This window comes from Dendrobates tinctorius, unplaced genomic scaffold, assembly GCF_039654945.1.
Source record: "Dendrobates tinctorius isolate UK_male_01 unplaced genomic scaffold, ASM3965494v1 ptg000158l, whole genome shotgun sequence".
Lineage (NCBI taxonomy): Eukaryota > Metazoa > Chordata > Amphibia > Anura > Dendrobatidae > Dendrobates > Dendrobates tinctorius.
Window position 1 is genome coordinate 3,083,863 of NW_027361825.1, and position 22,218 is coordinate 3,106,080.

At 45.0% G+C, this 22,218-nt stretch overlaps 1 protein-coding gene across 4 annotated transcripts in view; it reads right to left on the reverse strand.

Annotated features, from left to right (window-relative positions):
• Positions 1 to 13,558: 13,558 nt before the first annotated feature.
• EHMT2 (euchromatic histone lysine methyltransferase 2) overlaps positions 13,559 to 22,218 on the reverse strand; it is a 40,183-nt gene continuing 31,523 nt past the window's right edge. For 3 of the 4 annotated variants that reach the window (XM_073548786.1, XM_073548783.1, XM_073548785.1), the window contains 13 exons: positions 21,592 to 21,698; positions 21,389 to 21,511; positions 20,425 to 20,526; positions 20,222 to 20,326; positions 19,960 to 20,114; positions 19,372 to 19,539; positions 18,463 to 18,607; positions 18,303 to 18,380; positions 18,112 to 18,227; positions 17,014 to 17,100; positions 16,091 to 16,169; positions 14,586 to 14,761; positions 13,559 to 13,957 (listed from right to left, as the gene is read on the reverse strand). In XM_073548786.1, the coding sequence (XP_073404887.1) occupies positions 13,768 to 13,957; positions 14,586 to 14,761; positions 16,091 to 16,169; positions 17,014 to 17,100; positions 18,112 to 18,227; positions 18,303 to 18,380; positions 18,463 to 18,607; positions 19,372 to 19,539; positions 19,960 to 20,114; positions 20,222 to 20,326; positions 20,425 to 20,526; positions 21,389 to 21,511; positions 21,592 to 21,698 (1,631 nt within the window). In that variant the 3' untranslated portion in view covers positions 13,559 to 13,767. Of the gene's footprint in view, positions 13,958 to 14,585; positions 14,762 to 16,090; positions 16,170 to 16,725; positions 16,924 to 17,013; positions 17,101 to 18,111; positions 18,228 to 18,302; positions 18,381 to 18,462; positions 18,608 to 19,371; positions 19,540 to 19,959; positions 20,115 to 20,221; positions 20,327 to 20,424; positions 20,527 to 21,388; positions 21,512 to 21,591; positions 21,699 to 22,218 lie in introns of those variants that run through there. The other variant, XM_073548784.1, reaches the window with a different exon arrangement.

Consider the following 22,218-nt stretch of genomic DNA (forward strand, 5'->3'; position numbering starts at 1 on the left):
AGAGCTTGCTCAGGAATGGCAGCAGGCAGGTGTGAGTGCATCTGCACGCACTGTGAGGCGGAGACTCTTGGAGCAAGGCCTGGTCTCAAGGAGGGCAGCAAAGAAGCCACTTCTCTCCAGGAAAAACATCATGGACAGACTGATATTCTGCAAGAGGTACAGGGAGTGGACTGCTGAGGACTGGGGTAAAGTCATTTTCTCTGATGAATCCCCTTTTCGCTTGTTTGGGACATCTGGAAAATGGCTTATTCGGAGAAGACCAGGTGAGTGCTACCACCAGTCTTGTCTCATGCCAACTGTCAAGCATCCTGAAACCATTCATGTGTGGGGTTGCTTCTCAGCCAAGGGAATGGGCTCTCTCTCAGTCTTGCCTAAAAACACAGCCATGAATAAAGAATGGTACCAGAATGTCCTCCAAGAGCAACTTCTCCCAACCGTCCAAGAGCAGTTTGGCGATCAACAATGCCTTTTTCAACATGATGGAGCACCTTGCCATAAAGCAAAGGTGATAACTAAATGGCTCAGGGAACAAAACATAGAGATTTTGGGACCATGGCCTGGAAACTCCCCAGATCTTAATCCCATTGAGAACTTGTGGTCAATCATCAAGAGACGGGTGGACAAACAAAAACCTTCAAATTCAGACAAAATAAAAGCATTGATTTTGCAAGAATGGACTGCTATCAGTCAGGATTTGATCCAGAAGTTGATTGAGAGCATGCCAGGGAGAATTGCTGAGGTCCTGAAGAAGAAGGGTCAACACTGCAAATATTGACTTGCTGCATTAACTCATTCTAACTGTCAATATAACCTTTTGCTACTCATAATATGATTGCAATTATATTTCTGTATGTGATAAAAACATCTAACAAACACACATAAAATCCAGAGGCCAGCAGATCATGTGAAAATATAATATTTGTCATTCTCAAAACTTTTGGCCATGACTGTATGTGGCGGTTCTTATGGGCACAGTCTATGTGGCAGATTCTATAGGCGCAGTCTATGTAGCGGTTATTATAGGCACAGTCTATGTGGCAGATTCTATGTGGCAGATTCTATAGGCGCAGCCTATGTGGCAGATTCTATAGGCACAGTCTATTTGTCAGATTCTATAGTTGCAGTCTATGTGTCAGATTCTATAGGCGCAGTCTATGTGGCAGATTCTATAGGCACAGTCTATGTGGCAGATTCTATAGGCACAGTCTATGTGGCAGATTCTATAGGCACAGTCTATTTGGCGGTTATTATAGGCACAGTCTATGTGTCAGATTCTGTAGGGCACAGTCTATGTGGCAGATTCTATAGGCACAGTATATATGGGGCGGTTATTATAGGCACAGTCTGTGTGTCAGATTCTATAGGCGCAGCCTATGTGTCAAATTCTATTGGCGCAGTCTATGTGGCAGATTCTATAGGCGCAGTCTATGTGGCAGATTCTATTGGCGCAGTCTACAGCCATGGCCAAAAGTTTTGAGAATGACACAAATATTAATTTTTACAAAGTCTACTGCTTCATTTTTTCTAATGGCAATTTGCATATACTCCAGAATGTTATAAAGAGTGATCAGCTTAACAGCAATTACTTGCAAAGTCAATATTTGCTTAGGAAATGAACTTTATCCCCCAAAACACATTTCAACATCATTGCAGCCCTGCCTTAAAAGGACCAGCTAACATCGTTTCAGTGATTGCTCCATTAACACAGGTGTGGGTGTTGATGAGGACAGGGCTGGAGATCAATCTGTCATGATTAAGTAAGAATGACACCACTGGACACTTTAAAAGGAGGCTGGTGCTTGGCATCATTGTTTCTCTTCTGTTAACCATGGTTATCTCTAAAGAAACACGTGCAGTTATCATTGCACTGCGCAAAAATGGCCTAACAGGGACGAGTATCACAGCTAGAAAGATTGCACCTCAGTCAACAATCTATTGCATCATCAAGAACTTCAAGGAGAGAGGTTCCCTTGTTGCCAAAAAGGCTCCAGGGCGCCCAAGAAAGACCAGCAAGCGCCAGGACCATCTCTTAAAAGTGTTTCAGCTGCGGGATCGGGCTACCAGCAGTGCAGAGCTTGCTCAGGAATGGCAGCAGGCAAGTGTGAGTGCATCTGCACGCACTGTGAGGCGGAGACTCTTGGAGAAAGGCCTGGTCTCAAGGAGGGCAGCAAAGAAGCCACTTCTCTCCAGGAAAAACATCATGGACAGACTGATATTCTGCAAGAGGTACAGGGAGTGGACTGCTGAGGACTGGGGTAAAGTCATTTTCTCTGATGAATCCCCTTTTCGCTTGTTTGGGACATCTGGAAAATGGCTTATTCGGAGAAGACCAGGTGAGCGCTACCACAAGTCTTGTCTCATGCCAACTGTCAAGCATCCTGAAACCATTCATGTGTGGGGTTGCTTCTCAGCCAAGGGAATGGGCTCTCCCTCAGTCTTGCCTAAAAACACAGCCATGAATAAAGAATGGTACCAGAATGTCCTCCAAGAGCAACTTCTCCCAACCGTCCAAGAGCAGTTTGGCGATCAACAATGCCTTTTTCAACATGATGGAGCACCTTGCCATAAAGCAAAGGTGATAACTAAATGGCTCAGGGAACAAAACAGAGATTTTGGGACCATGGCCTGGAAACTCCCCAGATCTTAATCCCATTGAGAACTTGTGGTCAATCATCAAGAGACGGGTGGACAAACAAAAACCTTCAAATTCAGACAAAATAAAAGCATTGATTTTGCAAGAATGGACTGCTATCAGTCAGGATTTGATCCAGAAGTTGATTGAGAGCATGCCAGGGAGAATTGCTGAGGTCCTGATGAAGAAGGGTCAACACTGCAAATATTGACTTGCTGCATTAACTCATTCTAACTGTCAATATAACCTTTTGCTACTCATAATATGATTGCAATTATATTTCTGTATGTGATAAAAACATCTGACAAACACACATAAAATCCAGAGGCCAGCAGATCATGTGAAAATATAATATTTGTGTCATTCTCAAAACTTTTGGCCATGACTGTATGTGGCGGTTCTTATAGGCACAGTCTATGTGGCAGATTCTATAGGCGCAGTCTATGTAGCGGTTATTATAGGCGCAGTCTATGTGGCAGATTCTATAGGCGCAGTCTATGTGGCAGATTCTATAGGCACAGTCTATGTGGCAGATTCTATAGGCACAGTCTATGTGGCAGATTCTATAGGCACAGCCTATGTGGCGGTTATTATAAGCACAGTCTATATGGCAGATTCTATAGGCACAGTCTATGTGGCAGATTCTATAGGCACAGTCTATGTGGCAGATTCTATTGGTGCAGTCTATATGGCAGATTCTATTGGTGCAGTCTGTGTGTCAGATTCTATAGGCACAGTCTATGTGGCAGATTCTATTGGTGCAGTCTATATGGCAGATTCTATAGGTGCAGTCTGTGTGTCAGATTCTATAGGCACAGCCTATGTGCCAGATTATATAGGCGCAGTCTATGTGGTAGATTCTATAGGCGCAGTCTGTGTGGCAGATGCTATAGGCGTAGTCTATGTGGCAGATTCTATAGGCACAGCCTATGTGCCAGATTCTATAGGCGCAGTCTATGTGACAGATTCTATAGGCGCAGTCTATGTGGCAGATTCTATTGCGCAGCCTATGTGGCAGATTCTATAGGCACAGCCTATGTGGCAGATTCTGTAGGCGAAGTCTATGTGGTGGTTATTATAGGCACAGTCTATGTGGCAGATTCTATAGGCGCAGTCTATGTGGCAGATTCTATACACTGTGTTCCAAATTATTATGCAAATTATATTTTTCTATGATTTTCCTAAATAGTCAGTACAAATGACAGTCAGTCTAATAAAAGTCATCACCCGTTAGAGTATACATCAAATTTTATTGAAGAAACCTCCCAATGATAACAGTATAATCTCCAAAATGAATAAAAACTCAAATTGCACTGTTCCAAATTATTAGGCACAGGAGAATTTCTAAACATTTGATATGTTTTAAAGAACTGAAAACGTTCATTTGTGGAATTTGCAGCATTAGGAGGTCACATTCACTGAACAAAAAAAGCTATTTAACTCCAAAACATCCTAACAGGCCAAGTTACATGCTATCATAGGAACCCTTCTGTGACATCACCTTCACAATTCTTGCATCCATTGAACTTGTGAGTTTTTGGAGAGTTTCTGCTTGTATTTCTTTGCATGAAGTCAGAATAGCCTCCCAGAGTTGCTGTTTTGATGTGAACTGCCTCCCACCCTCATAGATCTTTTGCTTGATGATACTCCAAAGGTTCTCTACAGGGTTGAGGTCAGGGGAAGATGGTGGCCACACCATGAGTTTATCGCCTTTTATGCCCATAGCAGTCAATGACTCAGAGGTATTCTTTGCAGCATGAGATGGTGCATTGTCATGCATGAAAATGATTTTGCTCCTGAAGGCACATTTCTGCTTTTTATACCATGGAAGACAGCGGTCAGTCAGAAACTCTATATACTTTGCAGAGGTCATTTTCACACCTTCAGGAACCTTAAAGGGCCCTACCAGCTGTTTCCCCATGATTTCGGCCCAAAACATGACTCCTCCACCTCCTTGCTGACGTCGCAGCCTTGTTGGGACATAGTGGCCATCCACCAACCATCCACTACTCCATCCATCTGGACCATCCAGGGTTGCTCGACACTCATCAGTAAACAAGACTGTATGAAAATTAGTCTTCATGTATGTCTGGGCCCACTGCAACCATTTCTGCTTGTGAACATTGTTTAGGGGTGGCTGAATAGTAGGTTTATGCACCACAGCAAGCCTTTGAAGGATCCTACACCATGAGGTTCGAGGGACTCCAGAGGCACCAGCAGCTTTAAATATCTGTTTGCTGGTTTGTAATGGCTTTTCAGCAGCTGCTCCCTTAATCCAATGAACTTGCCTGGCAGAAACCTTCCTCATTCTGCCTTTATCAGCACAAACATGTCTGTGCTCAGAATCAACCACAAATCTCTTAACAGTACGATGGTCACGTTTAAATTTTTGGGAAATATCTAATGTTTTCATCTCTTGACCAAGGCATTGCACTATTTGATGCTTTTCAGCAGCAGATAGGTCCTTTTTCTTTCCTAAATTCCTTGAAACCTGTGCCCTGCTTAATAATGTGGAACATCATTCTTAAGTAGTTTTCCTTTAATTGGGCTCACCTGGTAAACTAATTATCACAGCAATTTGAGATTGATTTCAGTGATCCAAAGAGCCCTGATACACAATACCATCTATGAGTTTATTTGAAAAACAAAAAATTACATCTTTATGACACTTAAATCCAATTTGCAGAATAATTTGGAACGCAGTGTAGGTGCAGTCTGTGTGTCAGATTCTATAGGCGCAGTCTGTGTGGCAGATTCTATAGGCGCAGTCTGTGTGGCGGTTATTATAGGCACAGTTTATGTGTCAGATTCTATAGGCGCAGTCTGTCAGATTCTATAGGCGCAGTCTGTCAGATTCTATATGCACAGTCTGTGTGTCAGATTCTATAGGCGCAGTCTGTCAGATTCTATATGTGCATACTGTGTGGCAGATTCTATAGGTGCAGCCTGTGTGTCAGATTCTATAGGTGCAGTCTGTGTGTCAGATTATATAGGCGCAGTCTGTGTGTCAGATTCTATAGGTGCAGTCTATGTAGCGGTTATTATAGGCACAGCTTATGTGTCAGATTATATAGGCGCAGCCTATGTGGCAGATTCTATTGGCGCAGTCTATGTGGCAGATTCTATTGGCGCAGTCTATGTGGCAGATTCTGTAGGCAAAGTCTATGTGGCGGTTATTATAGGCACACTCTATATGGCAGATTCTATAAGCACAGTCTATGTGGCAGATTCTATTGGTGCAGTCTATATGCCAGATTCTATAGGCGCAGTCTATGTAGCGGTTATTATAGGCACAGCCTATGTGTCAGATTCTATAGGCACAGCCTATGTGTCAGATTCTATAGGCGCAACAGATTCTATAGGCACAGTCTATGTGGTAGATTCTATAGGCACAGTCTATGTGTCAGATTCTATAGGAGCAGCCTATGTGGCAGATCCTATTGGCGCAGTCTATGTGGCAGTTTCTATAGGCGCAGTCTATGTGGCAGATTCTATAGGCGCAGTCTATGTGGCAGGTATAAGCACAGTCTGTGTGTCAGATTCTATAGACGCAGCAGATTCTATAGGCAGTCTATGTGGCAGTTATTATAGGCACAGTCTATGTGGCAGATTCTATAGGCGCAGTCTATGTGGCAGGTATTATAAGCACAGTCTATGTGTGAGATTCTATAGGCGCAGCCTATGTGGCAGATCCTATTGGCGCAGTCTATGTGGCAGTTTCTATAGGCGCAGTCTATGTGGCAGTTTCTATAGGCACAGTCTATGTGGCAGGTATTATAAGCACAGTCTATGTGGCAGGTATTATAAGCACAGTCTATGTGGCAGATTCTATAGTCGCAGTCTATGTGGCAGATTCTATAGGCACAGTGTATGTGGCAGTTTCTATAGGCGCAGTCTATGAGGCAGATTCTATAGGCGCAGTCTGTGTGGCAGATCCTATAGGCACAGTCTATGTGGCAGATTTGATAGGCACAATCTATGTGGCGGTTCTTATAGGCACAGTCTAGGTGTCAGATTCTATAGGTGCAGCCCATGTGTCAGATTCTATAGGCACAGTCTATGTGGTAGATTCTATAGGCACGGTCTATGTGGCAGATTCTATAGGCGCAGTCTATGTGGCAGTTATTATAGGCACAGTCTATGTGGCAGATTCTATAGGTGCAGCCTGTGTCAGATTCTATAGGCGCAGTCTATGTGGTTGATTCTATAGGCACAGTCTATGTGTCAGATTCTATAGGCACAGTCTATGTGGTAGATTCTATAGGCACAGTCTATGTGTCAGATTCTATAGGAGCAGCCTATGTGGCAGATCCTATTGGCGCAGTCTATGTGGCAGTTTCTATAGGCACAGTCTATGTGGCAGATTCTATAGGCGCAGTCTATGTGGCAGGTATTATAAGCACAGTCTGTGTGTCAGATTCTATAGACGCAGCAGATTCTATAGGCAGTCTATGTGGCAGTTATTATAGGCACAGTCTATGTGGCAGTTTCTATAGGCGCAGTCTATGTGGCAGGTATTATAAGCACAGTCTATGTGGCAGGTATTATAAGCACAGTCTATGTGGCAGATTCTATAGTCACAGTCTATGTGGCAGATTCTATAGGCGCAGTCTATGTGGCGGTTATTATAGGCACAGTCTATATGGCAGATTTCATAGGCGCAGTCTATGTGGCAGATTCTATAGGTGCAGTCTATGTGGCAGGTATTATAAGCACAGTCTATGTGGCAGATTCTATAGGTGCAGTCTATGTGGCAGTTTCTATAGGCGCAGTCTATGTGGCAGGTATTATAAGCACAGTCTATGTGGCAGATTCTATAGTCGCAGTCTATGTGGCAGATTCTATAGGCGCAGTCTATGTGGCGGTTATTATAGGCACAGTCTATATGGCAGATTCTATAGGCGCAGTCTATGTGGCGGTTATTATAGGCACAGTCTATATGGCAGATTTCATAGGCGCAGCCTATGTGGCAGATTCTATAGGTGCAGTCTATGTGGCAGATTCTATATTTGCAGTCTATGTGGCAGGTATTATAAGCACAGTCTATGTGGCAGGTATTATAAGCACAGTCTATGTGGCAGATTCTATAGTCGCAGTCTATGTGGCAGATTCTATAGGCGCAGTCTATGTGGCGGTTATTATAGGCACAGTCTATATGGCAGATTCTATAGGTGCAGTCTATGTGGCAGATTCTATAGGTGCAGTCTATGTGGCAGATCCTATAGGTGCAGTCTATGTGGCAGATCCTATAGGTGCAGTCTATGTGGCAGATTCTATAGGCACAGTCTATGTGACAGATTCTATAGGCGCAGTCTATGTGGCAGATTCTATAGGTGCAGTCTATGAGGCAGATTCAGCCTAATAGGTGCCATCATTTATAAGCCAAGTAAAGAGCACAGCAGTTCCTGGTGAGGAGTCTACGGCCGATCTGCCCTCTATATGCCTGTGTATAAGATGTGTACAGTCAGACAGAGCCATATTTATGACCATGTCAATGATTACAGGCAGAAGGAGTCGCCCGCTTTTAAAAAGAAGATTGTGAAACATTAACAAAGTAATTAACAGGGAGAAATGCAAAGTACTACATCTGGGCAATAAAAATGAAAAAAGCATATATAGAATGGGAGGAATAGGGCTAAGTGACAGCACATGTGAAAAAGACTTGGGTATACTAATAGATCACAGACTGAATATGAGTCAACAGTGTGATGCAGCAGCAAAAAAGGCAAATGCAATTCTAGGATGTATTAACAGAAGCATACAGTCTAGATCACGTGAAGTAATTATTTCCCTCTACTCCTCTTTGGTCAGACCTCATCTGGAATATTGTGTCCAATTTTGGGCACCACATTTTAAAAAGACATCAACAAACTGGAGCAAGTTCAGAAAAGAGCGACCAGAATGGTGACCGGTCTGCAAACCCTGTCTTATGAGGAAAGGTTGCAGGATTTGGGAATGTTTAGTTTGCAAAAGAGAAGACTGAGAGGAGACTTAATAGCTGTCTACAAATATCTAAAGGGCTGTCACATTGTAGAAGGATCAACTTTATTCTCATTTGCACAAGGAAAGACTAGAAGCAATGGGATGAAGCTGAATGGGAGGAGACACAGATTAGATATTAGAAAAAACTTTTTGACAGTTAGAGTGATCAATGAGTGGAACAGGCTGCCACGAGAAGTGGTGAGTTCTCCTTCAATGGAAGTCTTCAAACAGAGGCTGGACAGACATCTAACTGGGATGATTTAGCGAATCCTGCTTTGAGCAGGGGGTTGGACCAGATGGCCCAGGAGGTCCCTTCCAACTCTACGATTCTATGATTCTAACAAGGAGATTTACCAGAAATTGTGCGCTGCCAGCTCAGGTGTATCAATGTACCGTTATCAAGATGGTCAAGATAAGAAAACCCCTTTAAAGGGAATCTGTCACCCCTTTTTTGAGATATCATATAATGATGTCATTCAATTGTGTGTCACATAAGGATTCTCTTAGTACTTTTGCTTCCCCTTGACCCCGCACCTTTCATGCATAAATACCTTTTTTATATCGGTTCAGATGTATGTAAACTTCCTCTGTCCGGTCCGATGGGCGGGGCTTATTCAACTGCTCCCCCCCGTCTTGCTCTACACAAGAAATGCATAGAGCAAGACAGGGAGGGGGAGCAGTTGAATAAGCCCCGCCCAGCGGACCGGATCGTGGCAGTTTACATACATCTGAACCGATATAAAAAAGGTATTTATGCATGAAAGGTGCGGGGTCAGGGGGAAGCAAAAGTACTAACAGAATCCTTATGTGACACACAGTTGAATGATATCATTATATGACATCTCAAAAAAGGGGTGACAGATTCCGTTTAATAATGCAACATCATGTGCTGCTCTATTACAGGATGGGCTCTATTACAGCCCCCACTCGGTCATAAAGGGGAGACTGGAGTGGTGACCCCCCCATCTTTGACATTCATGTCTTAATAGCACACATGGACTTGATGAGACTCTTTTAAAGGGATGATCCATCAACCGCAACATTATTCTATATTTTTATATTATTTCTTTTTTAAGCTGCGGTCATGTAGTAGCTCTGGGTCTGATGGGGACAGCCGAGCTCTGATCCTTCTCCATCAGGATAAGTTGTAATGCTCACCAGAGCTCACTGGAGAGCCGTCATTGTCTATGGGTGAAAGCCAAGTACAGCACTGGGCCATCCCGTTGCCCAACATAAAAAAAAAATTGCAGGTCCTTGGTCCAGCTGTGTCGGCCACCCCTGGTCCAGCCGCAAGGGTCACCCATGGTCCAGCCACAAGGGTCACCCATGGTCCAGCCGCGTCGGCCACCCCTGGTGATCCCACATCAGCCACCCCTGGTCCAGTCACCTCAGAAATCCCTAGCACCTATTACGAATAGTCGGCCCCCCTCTGTTATTATGTTGGGCCTGACCTAGTAAGTGGAAGAGGCGTTGTTGATGCTTCAGGCAGGAGGAGATTCTGGTGGCCTCGGACTTCTGACATGACCACTCTGGGTCCTGCATATATTTTTGCTCAGCTTTCGACACCACCGTTGAATATCCTATAATTATATATATATGCTATCATGCAGCTACATACAGTAGAGCAGTACATATCAGGCGCGGCCTGACATTGGGTCATACGTGCGTTGTGCGTGCATTATTATATTACTATGTGAACTTCTCATATAAAAACACAAAAAAAGCAAAGTCCAAAACCAACAAAAGTCCCAACAAGGAAGAAAAGAGGATATCATATCCTAGACTCAGCTATCATAAAGTGCAGATGACTTCGATCCTGGAACTGACAGCAGATCACTGACTTATTATCAGAGGATGTGGCCACAGAGCTACAAGGAGGGGAAAAGAGAAGACACCCAAAACTAGTGCATGTCAAGCAACGAGTAGTACAAGTATTTTCACAGGAAAAGCTGAAAATGTTAATGTTCCATAAAAAGCTCTAAGCAATAAACATTTAAGATGGGATTATCCCTTTAAGGAGCCTTATTTACCCATCAGCGATACAGACATAATGCACAGTCTCATATGTGACTGGACCAGGAATGGCGGCCCTAATACTGACGGTAACATACGGCTGCTATATGTGAATGCGCCCTTATTCTCATCTCCAGATATCTGGCCAATCCACAACCTGCGCGGGTATTTTTAGGACTCGAGTACCTCTCCATGCAACCATATTCCTGCAGGTTTGACGTACACATGTGAGATAGTAATACCCCTTTAAGGTTCAGTATTGGTGGCATATCTGTATTAATGTTCAGTTCAGTACACCAAGTCTTTCATAGAAAACCTGCAGAAGAGCATGGCCAATAACAAGGCAAAGCTGCTTTTTGGAATACATACCAGGAATGGTACCAATTCTCATGCTCTGTAAATTGTTATTCACACTTTCATAAAGTGCCTCTCCTCTCTTCATTGCTATTCTACCAGAACTATAGGTGCAGGAACATCCTCAATTTCCATCAAGTATTGCTCCTACCAAAGTCCAATAGCCTTCCTGCCACTTCCAGTAAACAAACACCCTTCCACTTTCCTGTACAGAGACAAAGCCCCGCCCCTTCTTTTGGTATAGAAACAAAGGCCCACCCCTACTTTCTGTACACAAAGCCCCGCCCCTACTTCCTGGATAGAAACAAAGGCCCACCACTCTTCCTGTAGTCTCAAGCTCTGCTGCTACTTCCAGGATAGACACAAAGGCCCACCCCTAAATCCTGTATAGAAACAAAGACCCACCCCCACTTCTTGTAGATTCAAAACCCCGCCCCTACTTCCTGTAGAGAAACAAAGGCCCACCCACACTTCCTGTAGACACAAGCCTCGCCCATACTTCCGATATAGAAACAAAGGCCCACCTCTACTTCCTGAATAGAAACAAAGGCCCACCCCTACTTCCTGAATAGAAACAAAGCACCGCCCCTAATTCCTGTAAATAAATAAAGTTCCATCCCTACCTACTGTAGACACAAGTCCTGCCCATACTTCCAGTATAGAAACAAAGACCCACCCACACTTCCTGTAGAAACAAATGCCCACCCCTACCTGTATAGAAACAAAGCCCCGCCCCACTTCCTGAATAGAAACAAGGCACCGCTCCTAATTCCTGTATAAAAACAAAGTCCCACCCCCACTTCCTGTAGACACAAGCCCTGCCCATATTTCCAATATAGAAACAAAGGCCCACTTCCTGAATAGAAACAAAGACCCACCTCTACTTCCTGCATAGAAACAATAGCTGACCCCTACTATACTTCCTGTAGAAACAAAGGCCCACCCCTACTTCCTGAATAGAAACAAAGCACCGCCCCTAATTCCTGTATAGAAATAAAGTTCCATGCCCACTTCCTGTAAACACAAGTCCGTCTCATACTTCCAGTATAGAAACAAAGGCCCACCCCCACTTCCTGTAGAAACAAATGTCCACCCCTACTTCCTGTATAGAAACAAAGCCCTGCCCCTACTTCCTGAATAGAAACAAAGCAGCGCCCCTAATTCCTGTATAAAAAAAGTCTCACCCCCACTTCCTGTAGACACAAGCCCTTCCCAAACTTCCAGTATAGAAACAAAGGCCCACCTCTACTTCCTGTAAAAACAAAGGTCCACCCCTACTTCCTGTATAGAAACAAAGGCCCACCCCACTTCCCTTCCTATAGACACAAGCCCTACCCATACTTCCAAGATTGAAACAAAGGCACACCCCTACTTCCTGTATAGAAACGAAGGCCCACCCCCACTTCCTGTAGACAAACCCTCGTCACTTCCTGTATAGAAACAAAGGCCCACCCCCACTTCCGGTAGATAAACCCCTGCCCCTACTTCCTCTATAGAAACAAAGGCCCAACCCTACTTCCTGGATAGAAACAAAGCCCCACCCCTATTTCCTATATAGAAACAAAGCCCCACCCCCACTTCCTGTAGACATAAACCCCGCCCTACTTCCTGTATAAAAACAAAGGTCTACCCCACTTCCAGCAGAAACAAAGGCCCACCCCTACTTCCTGCATAGGAAAAAAAGGCCTACCCCCACTTTTTGTAGAAACAAACCCCCGCCTCTGCTTCCTGTGTAGAAACAAAGCCACGCCCCTACTTCCTGTGTAGAAACAAAGGTCTGACCCTACTTCCTGTATTGAAACAAAGGCCCACCCAATTTCCTGTAGACAGAACCCCCTCCCCTACTTCCTGTATAGAAACCAAGGCCTACCCTCACTTCCTGTAGAATGTCAAAGCCCTGCCGCTACTTCCTGTATAGACACAAAGACTCTGCCCCACTCAATTATGTGTGCACAGTGGCAGTGCCGATAGTCACTCAGATGCAAATATAGTGCAGAAAAAGTTTAATAAAATGCTCTTCTTGAAGGTGTCTATTTAGAGTGAGCCATGTACACATTTTGGATGCAGAGCCCAGTGATACTCCCGTCTACACAGAGCCACGTACACATTTAGGATGCAGAGCCCACACTGATATTCCCATGTACACATGTAGGATACAGAGCCCACAGTGACATTCCCGCATACACATGTAGGATGCAGATCCCACAGTGATATTGCCGTGTACACAGAGCCACATACGAATGTAGGATGCAGAGCCCATGGTGATATTTCCATGTACACAGAGCCACGTATGCCTGTAGGATGCAGAGGCCATGGTGATATTCCTGTGTACACATGTAGGATGAAGGAACCCGCCCTCCTCAATCACAACTGTAACAGATGCAATAATCGCTGCTGAAAGAAACATTTCCTACCTATTCATAGTCTACTTTATTTCACAACTGAAAGCAATGTAAACTGATAGAAATGACCGATGCGCAGAGTGCTCGGCACACACGACGCCCCGTACATCCGCTGATTGCTCGCGGCCGCTGCCGACAATCACAAAAGGAGCGTTACATGGCACATACCATCCTATATATATAAAAAAGTCAACATCTTTATTGTATTCATGAGGTTGGACGATTTACAAGACATTGATCAGGCAGGAGAACGGCGAGCAGAGAAAAGTTCTGCACGATGACGACTTTATCCTCGGACAGGACAGTGGTGAACGGTGTGATGCTCTGCAGGATTTCAGATGCTCAGCAGGGTAACTTAATCAAGGCTCTGATAAGCAGTCTAACCTATAAGACAGTCTGAGGAGGAGGCGCAGGCGCAGCCGCAGAGACGGGCACCGAATCTGGAACCTCAATCCGAGCGAGGCGGCTCTGCTCCAGCGCGATGGCTTCTGCCGAATGCTTGCACCTCTCTGAGCCACACTGGCACGTGAAGTATTTGCTCTTGATGTCCCAGAAACGGTCACCATAATCAAATCTGGAGGGGTGGGGGGGTCGGGGAGAAAAGAAAAAGTGCCAGGTGTTAATAATGGAGGGCGACCTGCAGAGTGGGGAGCTCTGCCTCCAACACACCAAGGCTAACTGGCTTAGGCTGCTTTCACACGAGCGTTTGGGTAAGCAGCGTATGGCTGCGTACTTCTTTCCTTAAGATCCGCATGCGCCTTGCGTACCGATATTTTACATTGAGTACGCAGGGACATGCGTTGTATGCGGATGAGTCCCCATGCGTCGTTTTGACGTATCAGAACGCATGGGGATGTTGCGTTCGGCGGGCACGTCAAATCGATGCACAGGGACGCATCCGCATACAACGCATGTCCATGCATACCCAATGTTAAATATAGGTACGCAAGGTGCATGCGCATCTATGCGAATCTTAAGGAAAGAAGTCATACGCTGCGTACACAAACGCTAGTGTGAAACCAGCCTCAGCTCTATGTCTGCAGGAGAGACTTTGTTTTTCCACTTTGTGGTGATAGCGGGAATAACCGAAGATATCAGTGGACACCAGCCGCCGGCTCAGCTACTAAACTGTACGGCGGAGGTCTCTGAGGGGCAAGAAAAAAAAAATAAAAATGATATGTAATCTGTCACTTTCCGCTTACCCCAGCTCCTCTCCGGCCCGGATTTCTCTTCCGCTGAAAAATGCAATCCGGGGAAAGCGCAGATCCTGGTGAGACATGAAAACTCGCACGGGGATCAGGTTGGGCTCGCACAGGTGGTTGATGAAGCGGCTGACATTTCCATAGTACCGGGCATCTATGCAGTACACCTCCCCATCCTGAGAGAGAAGAGTGAGAGGGTCAGAGCTGACGGCAGATGTGGGGTACCACAGGATAACCATTTTACAAATTATTTATGGCACAAGGTCTCAGAATCCTCAGACATGTGATCCCCTCCTTCCCATCTACACGGCAGAGGGGGAACAGAATAGGGTTATACAGGGTACCGGACTGCCCGAGCCCCATGTAATGTATATGCATGGTTACTTCATATATATAGGGCACCAGACTCCCCGTGCCCCCTGTAATGTACATGCAGAGTTAACCCATATATATAGGGCACCTGACCGCCCGTGACCACTGTAAGATACCCCATATACCCAGGGTACTGGACTCCTTGTGGCCCCTGTAATAGTTAATGCATATACAGTACAGACCAAAAGTTTGGACACACCTTCTCATTCAAAGAGTTTTCTTTATTTTCATGACTATGAAAATTGTAGATTCACTCTGAAGGCATCAAAACTATGAATTATCACATGTGGAATTATATAATTAACAAAAAAGTGTGAAGCAACTGAAAATATGTCTTATATTCTAGGTTCTTCAAAGTAGCCACCTTTTGCTTTGATTACTGCTTTGCACACTCTTGGCATTCTCTTGAGGAGCTTCAAGAGGTAGTCACCGGAAATGGTTTTCACTTCACAGGTGTGCCCTGTCAGGTTTTATAAGTGGGATTTCTTGCCTTATAAATGGGGTTGGGACCATCAGTTGTGTATCCACCAGACTTCTGCACAACACAACTGATAGTCCTACTATTTGAATAGACTGTTAGAATTTGTATTATGGAAAAAAGTCTATTCAGTAGGACTATCAGCTGTGTATCCACCAGACTTCTGCACAACACAACTGATGATCCCAACCCCATTTATAAGGCAAGAAATCCCACTTATTAAACCTGACAGGGCACACCTGTGAAGTGAAAAACATTTCCGGTGACTACCTCTTGAAGCTCATCAAGAGAATGCCAAGAGTGTGCAAAGCAGTAATCAAAGCAAAAGGTGGCTACTTTGAAGAACCTAGAATATAAGACACATTTTCAGTTGTTTCACACTTTTTTGTTTATTATATAATTCCACATGTGTTAATTCATAGTTTTGATGCCTTCAGAGTGAATCTACAATTTTCATAGTCATGAAAATAAAGAAAACTCTTTGAATGAGGTGTGTCCAAACTTTTGGTCTGTACTGTATATATTTGGCACTTGACCGCCCGTGCGCCCCAGTAATGTACGTGTACGGTTACCCCTTATACAGGGCACGGGACCACCCATGTCCGCTGTATTGTACGTGCATGGTTGCCCCAAACATATCAATCTTGGCTCTAACCTTGTTATCCAGGTCGAATAGATAGGAATCGTCTTCTCTCACATCAGCTTCTGCATCGGAGATCAGCTCCCCAACGTATCTGCAGGCGGAAGAAGAGATAAGGGGCAACACGGTGGCTCAGTGGTTAGCACTGCACTCTTGCAGCTCTGGAGTCCTGGGTTCAGATCCCACCAAGGACAACATCTGCAAGGAGTTTGTATGTTCTCCCCGTGTTTCCGTGGGTTTCCTCCCACATTCCAAAGACATACTGATAGGGAATTTAGATTGTTAAACTGTAAAGCGCTGCAGAATACGCTAGCGCTATATAAAAAGATTATTATTATTATGGGGATATAGCGCAGAGAGGAAGGGAGCAGCTCTGGAGTATAAACCAGGATCAGTGCTGGAAATATAACTGCATTTACAAAGGGAAACGGAATAAAAAAATATTCAGTTAAAGGGATCGTTTCTCGCTTCTGCTGAGAGAAACTGCTGAACTTGTGACCAAGGCGTCTCCATGTATTATGCACCTGTCTGGTTAGGACGCGACAAGGTTTGCAGCCCCTCAAAGCCACAAGGTCGGCAGCCCCCCCTCGACGTCACAAGGTCCGCAGCCCCCCAACGCCACAGCCACCCCCCACCCCTCTGACGCCGCAAGGTCCGAGGTGCCCAAGACGGAAGAGAACCTCTTCAGTCTGAAATTCCTGCTACATTCAAGGCTCCGCTTAGTCGTTCTTTGTGGGAGGTCACAATTTTATTCTGCTTTTTATCAGCTTTAATCACGTCTGCAGTCTCCGCAGGAGCAATCACCGGGATTTCCTGGTGCCCTAAACTGTAAATCCTCATCCATGGTGCTTAATAAAAGCAGAATAATAAGGGAGAGTCACCATCCAGGACTCTGGAATCCCTACATTATAAAGAGCGTCATCAGCTGGTATACTTACTCGCAGATGAAGGATCCCTGGGGAATGGTCTGCAGAGCTCTCACTCCCCAGCCCATCTTCGCTGTACGATACAGCTGCAGCCGGACCCTGGAATGGAAATTTGAGTTATTTCATTGTCACATTTCCATAACTATAAAGGAAGAATAACCCTCTATAAATATTCCAACGTTTAATTAACATGGATTGATTTTTTTTTAACTATAAAGTGGGAACAAGTTCTCACTAGAGTTGAGCGACTTTGGTTGGATCGGGTTTCGTGAAACCCGACTGAAACAAAATTTGAGTCGGATGAAACTGATCCGACTAGGGCAAAAAAGGTTGGAGTTTTGTCCGAAACCCGACCCCAAAGTAAGTCAATGGGGCAGAAAAGTCGGCATTGAGTGGATGAATGTCATCCGCTCAATGCCGACTTTTATTCCCCATTGACTTGCATTGGGGTCGGTTTCAGACGAAACTCCGACTTTTTTTGCCCTAGTCAGACCAGTTTCATCCGACTCAAATTTTGTTTCAGTCGGGTTTCACGAAACCCGACCAAAGTCGCTCAACTTTAGTTCTCACCAATCCACAGTGATCATCACAAACTGAGACATCCATCAGCAAAATAAGGAAATAGTGCCCTGCGATGGTGACTGCATTCATTCACTATGGTTTGTGCATTGCAAGCCCCTCAGCGGGGGGGTCAGTGGTTGGATCCACTCAATTTAGTGGGTAGGTGATGACTTACCCCTTTAATCAGCAAGACAATACAGTAACCTCCATTAATCTAGAAGACGTTTGCTCTGTGTGGGGGTATATAATGCTCACTGGCAATAAAGAAATAGTCCAACAATTTTATGTGTGTGGGATTCTTACAACTCTCGCATGGTCGGTCATGTCCGATTTAAGCATGTCCGACCCATTTCTCCTCATACGCAAGGGGGTGGTTCCACGTGTATGGTCAGCTTTATTACACACTGATATAACGAGGTTGCCCCTATCAGGACAATGTACCTTTCTGGGTCATATAATCCCCCTTAGGAGGCTCCATCATCGGGGGAACCACCTATTAGCTAGACTAGTCACCTGCAGCACCGGCACTGCCGCATAATAGTCACTTACTTTATGCCACTCTGCACCACTCGGTTCTTGCACGTTTGCCAGCACGCACAGGCCTGATTACATTCAAAGATCAGAGGAGGCTCAATCTTGTTAAATTCTTGCAGCAGACGACCATCCTATGGAGAAAGAGGAGAGGACGTTAAGAGAGGAAGCTGGAGAAGATGTGAAGAGCAGAATATAAACCCTCTCACCTTATCATACCAGCAGCGGATACTCAGCTGTCCGCAGAGGCAATTACTGGATGAACAGTCGTCCTGGCAGCTACAATTCTGTCCATACACAAAATGAAAGTCAGCAGCAGAAATGGCGCACAACGCAGAAGACAAGACAGGAACCTGGAGTCGTTGCTACCTGCAGGTGAGTTATGTTGCGGTCGATACTCATGGCCGACGTCTCACAGTTCTCCGACACATATTTGTAGTCATCCGGCGTAAGTTCTTCATCCACTCCGTTCACACATGGAATGGGGACGCGTTCATATCCGTGAGCGATATCCCTAAAAGAACAGAATATGGAGGACTTGAGAGAGGCGGCACCATCATTTAAGACAGAGGTTAAAGAACAAAGCAGTTCTCAATATTGAAACAGGGCGTCACTACCTATATCATATTGATTTATAACTGGCTACCTGCTATGATAGGCTGAGCTGGCTGACAACCAACATGATGTCAGACGTGACAACCCGTCTACAGAGCAGAGCGGAAGAGAAGGAGCTACTCTGTCAAAGTGACGTCGCAGGAAGCAGAAGAATCGATAGCAGGAGCGGTCCGTGACTGCTCTGAGCTAGGAGACAACATCATAGGGCAGAACATGCAGGTAGATAATTACCTGTCAATAAGTGCTTAGCCCCATAGGGAGAATTAAGCCCCCAGATAACCCCTTTAAGTGTACTTCTTAGAGTCAGTTTCCTGGTCTCAGCAGCATACACCCATGGTTTTCCTGTGTTCCGCAATGAGGTGCCCAACAATACAATTTTAAGTCCGGCAGAAGCAATTGTGAAATAAATTTTAAGAAACAAGTTGGGAGCTAGAAAATTAGAAAAAGTCCTCAACTCCGCTACTAAACTTCATTAGTGGAATTTCTAGGTAACAAAATTAGGAGGGTGAAAGATCACAGCAGCTCATTAAATCCGAAATCCTGTCCTTGGCGCCAAATCAGAGCACTTTTTCAGCAAAAAAAACAAATAAAAATCTTCCGACTATTCTGTAAGGTATGAATTTCCCCCTACGGCGGCTTCATGTGCAGGTTTCACTCCCTTACTTGCTAATGATCCTCTCGGTCCGGACAGCTCTGTTGAAGATCCCTTGTCGGATCTTACGATTGAGCTGTAGAGCGTACCAGACGTCCGTGTGCTCCAGGGTTAGGTCGCCTGGTGTGTCGCCTTCATTGTTCCGAACATCCGTGTCAGCCCCTCGAGACAGGAACAGGCTGGAGAGCGACAACGTGCATCAATATACATGTTAATAAAAGCCCTACATATATCATATACACCAGGAAAGGATCCACGGGCATCAGTTTGAGATGGCTGCTAAAATCTCATCCTTTATAGCCTCCATCTAAGTGGTTTGTGTTGGTATAAGTTTTTCAATGGTATTGGAAAGCAAAAATGGCAGCTGCAATAAAAAAATTACACCATGCACAATGGGGCCCAGTACAGATCACATCAGAGGTGATACTTTCCAGGGAAGGCAACCATGAGATGCCCAGAGAGTGAGTACCACCTCCTATCGAAGTCACGCAGCATCAGGTTTTAGCTTAAAGAGAGGTGACCACTCCAAGCAAATGCTGACAGTGTCCGTAGACTTTCCTGGGCCTGTGTTGTACAAGCAGCAGACAGACAGATCTTACTTTACGCAGTGGATGTAGCCTTCACGAGCAGATATGTGCAGTGGCGTATCCCCGTGGAAGTTTACTGCATGCAGATCACACTGTGCATTCAGCAAAACCTCCGCAATGTCTGCACTGCCGGTGAAGGACGCCCAGTGTAGGCAGATATTTTTCTCCTGTCACGGGGACAAAAAAAAAAAAAAAAAAGATTTAGTAATTGGTCCCAGCAGGAGACATAGTGACAGGTGGACCTGAATGATGGGGTAATAGGTCGGGTACTCACATTGTCCTGCAAAGTTACATCTGCCCCTCTTGTCAGCAACGTACGGATGACATCAATGTGCTTGTGCTCCGCAGCCCAGATGATTGGTGTCCAGCCACCATTATCCTAAAAATACATCACAGCATTAAAAATGAGATCTTGTATAATGGCACCATATGTGAATATGCGGATATATATGTATATTTAATAACCAACATGCTCACCTGGGCATTTACATTGACCTGTCCTGTCGAAAGCAGGAAACACAGCATCTCTAGATTTCCACTTTTGGCCGCATGGTGAAGGCAAGTAGAGCCGTCCTCCTCCTGAGAAAATGTCAGGTGTAAGTCTACACTGCCGAGACCTCATCTATGATCACATATTACAGAACTGATGATCGCTAGAATTCTGCATATATAGCGCCACCTAGTGCCAAAATGGTTACAGTGCTCTAATCTTAGAAGACTATCCAATCATAAGTTATAAATATCTGATATTTGGAGGAGCAAGATCCCCGTTTCTTCTCACTGACGGGGATTAGTCCAGTCTAGCACTGGGCTACATCCAACATTACCAGGCATAGCGATGAGTGGCAATGGTTATCCCGGACCCCAGTGAGTAAACAGGGGTCCCCCAGTGATCGGACATTTTTTCACCAATCTTGTGGATAAATGTCATTTGTGGGACAACATCTTGATTAAAAAGTTTGTCTTTCCCCAACGCGGACAGACAGTTCTACGGCCACGTTATATATTCAGACTTTTAATACAGAGACTGCACGGGTTAAATCCGAGGTGAAGAATAAAATGGTGACGTGATAAACACGTGACGGCTTCTTCTGACTGGACACAAAGATGGAGGATCTGCTGAGATTCGATGGCTGCAGGGAGTCTAGAAATCCCAATATCTGCCAATTTATATCATGTAAGTGACAATCCCTCAGATAAAAACTTTTTGACAGTTAGAGTGATCAATGAGTGGAACAAGCTGCCACGAGAAGTGGCGAGTTCTCCTTCAATGGATGTCTTCAAACAGAGGCTGGACAGACATCTGACTGGGATGATTTAGCGAATCCTGCTTTGAGCAGGGGGTTGGACCAGATGGCCCAGGAGGTCCCTTCCAACGCTACGATTCTATGATTCTATGAAATATCAGGTCTAAATGGATAGTGCAGATGTGCGGCCTCACCTGATGGTACACACAAGCTCCGCACTGGACCAAATATTTGGCCACCTCCAGATGATTATTGACAACGGCTTCTAGCAGAGGAGTACGAAGAACTTTGTCGGTGGCGTTGAAGTTGGCGCCTGCCTGCAGGAGAGGATACGGCGGTGTAAGCATTATATCCACAGACACATGTATATACAGATATAAGGTATGCAATACTCCACTTGTATGAGGATGTGACACAGCTCCATGCTTCCTCTCTGGGCTGCGGCATGGAGGGCACTTCTCTTTAACTGATGATCATTTAGGAAACTGGAGTCTTGGTTATCCACTAAAGGAAAATTAAAGTAATGGGGAAGACATGGACATGTGTGTGAGAAGTTGACTAATCTGTAGCTACAGAAAAAAAACTCAAAATAAGCAAATAATGACAATGGATATAAAGAACGGCATAAATTAAAGGGGTTGTCCGGGACTTTACTTTCTATTTTCCTTACTTATCGGCAGGTAGTTAACTACCTGCCCTGTGACTATCTCTCCTGGCAGCGATTTTCCTGCTTCTTGTGACATCACATCGACAGAGCAGTTCCTTCTTTTCCACACTGCTCTGTGGATGCGGCGTCTCTTCTGATGTCATGTTGATTGACAGCTGTTCTTAGCCTAAAGCAGCGGTGAGCTGGCTGTAAAGCAATATGGCATCAGCTGGTGCACAGCAGAAGAGGAGGAACTGCTCTGTAGACTTGACGTCAGAGAAAGCTGGAGAATGGACGGTAGAAGCGGAACAGTCCTGGGAGAGATCGTCACAGACCAGCACAGTCGGGTAAATTAGCGACTAAGTGCTCGATAAGTGC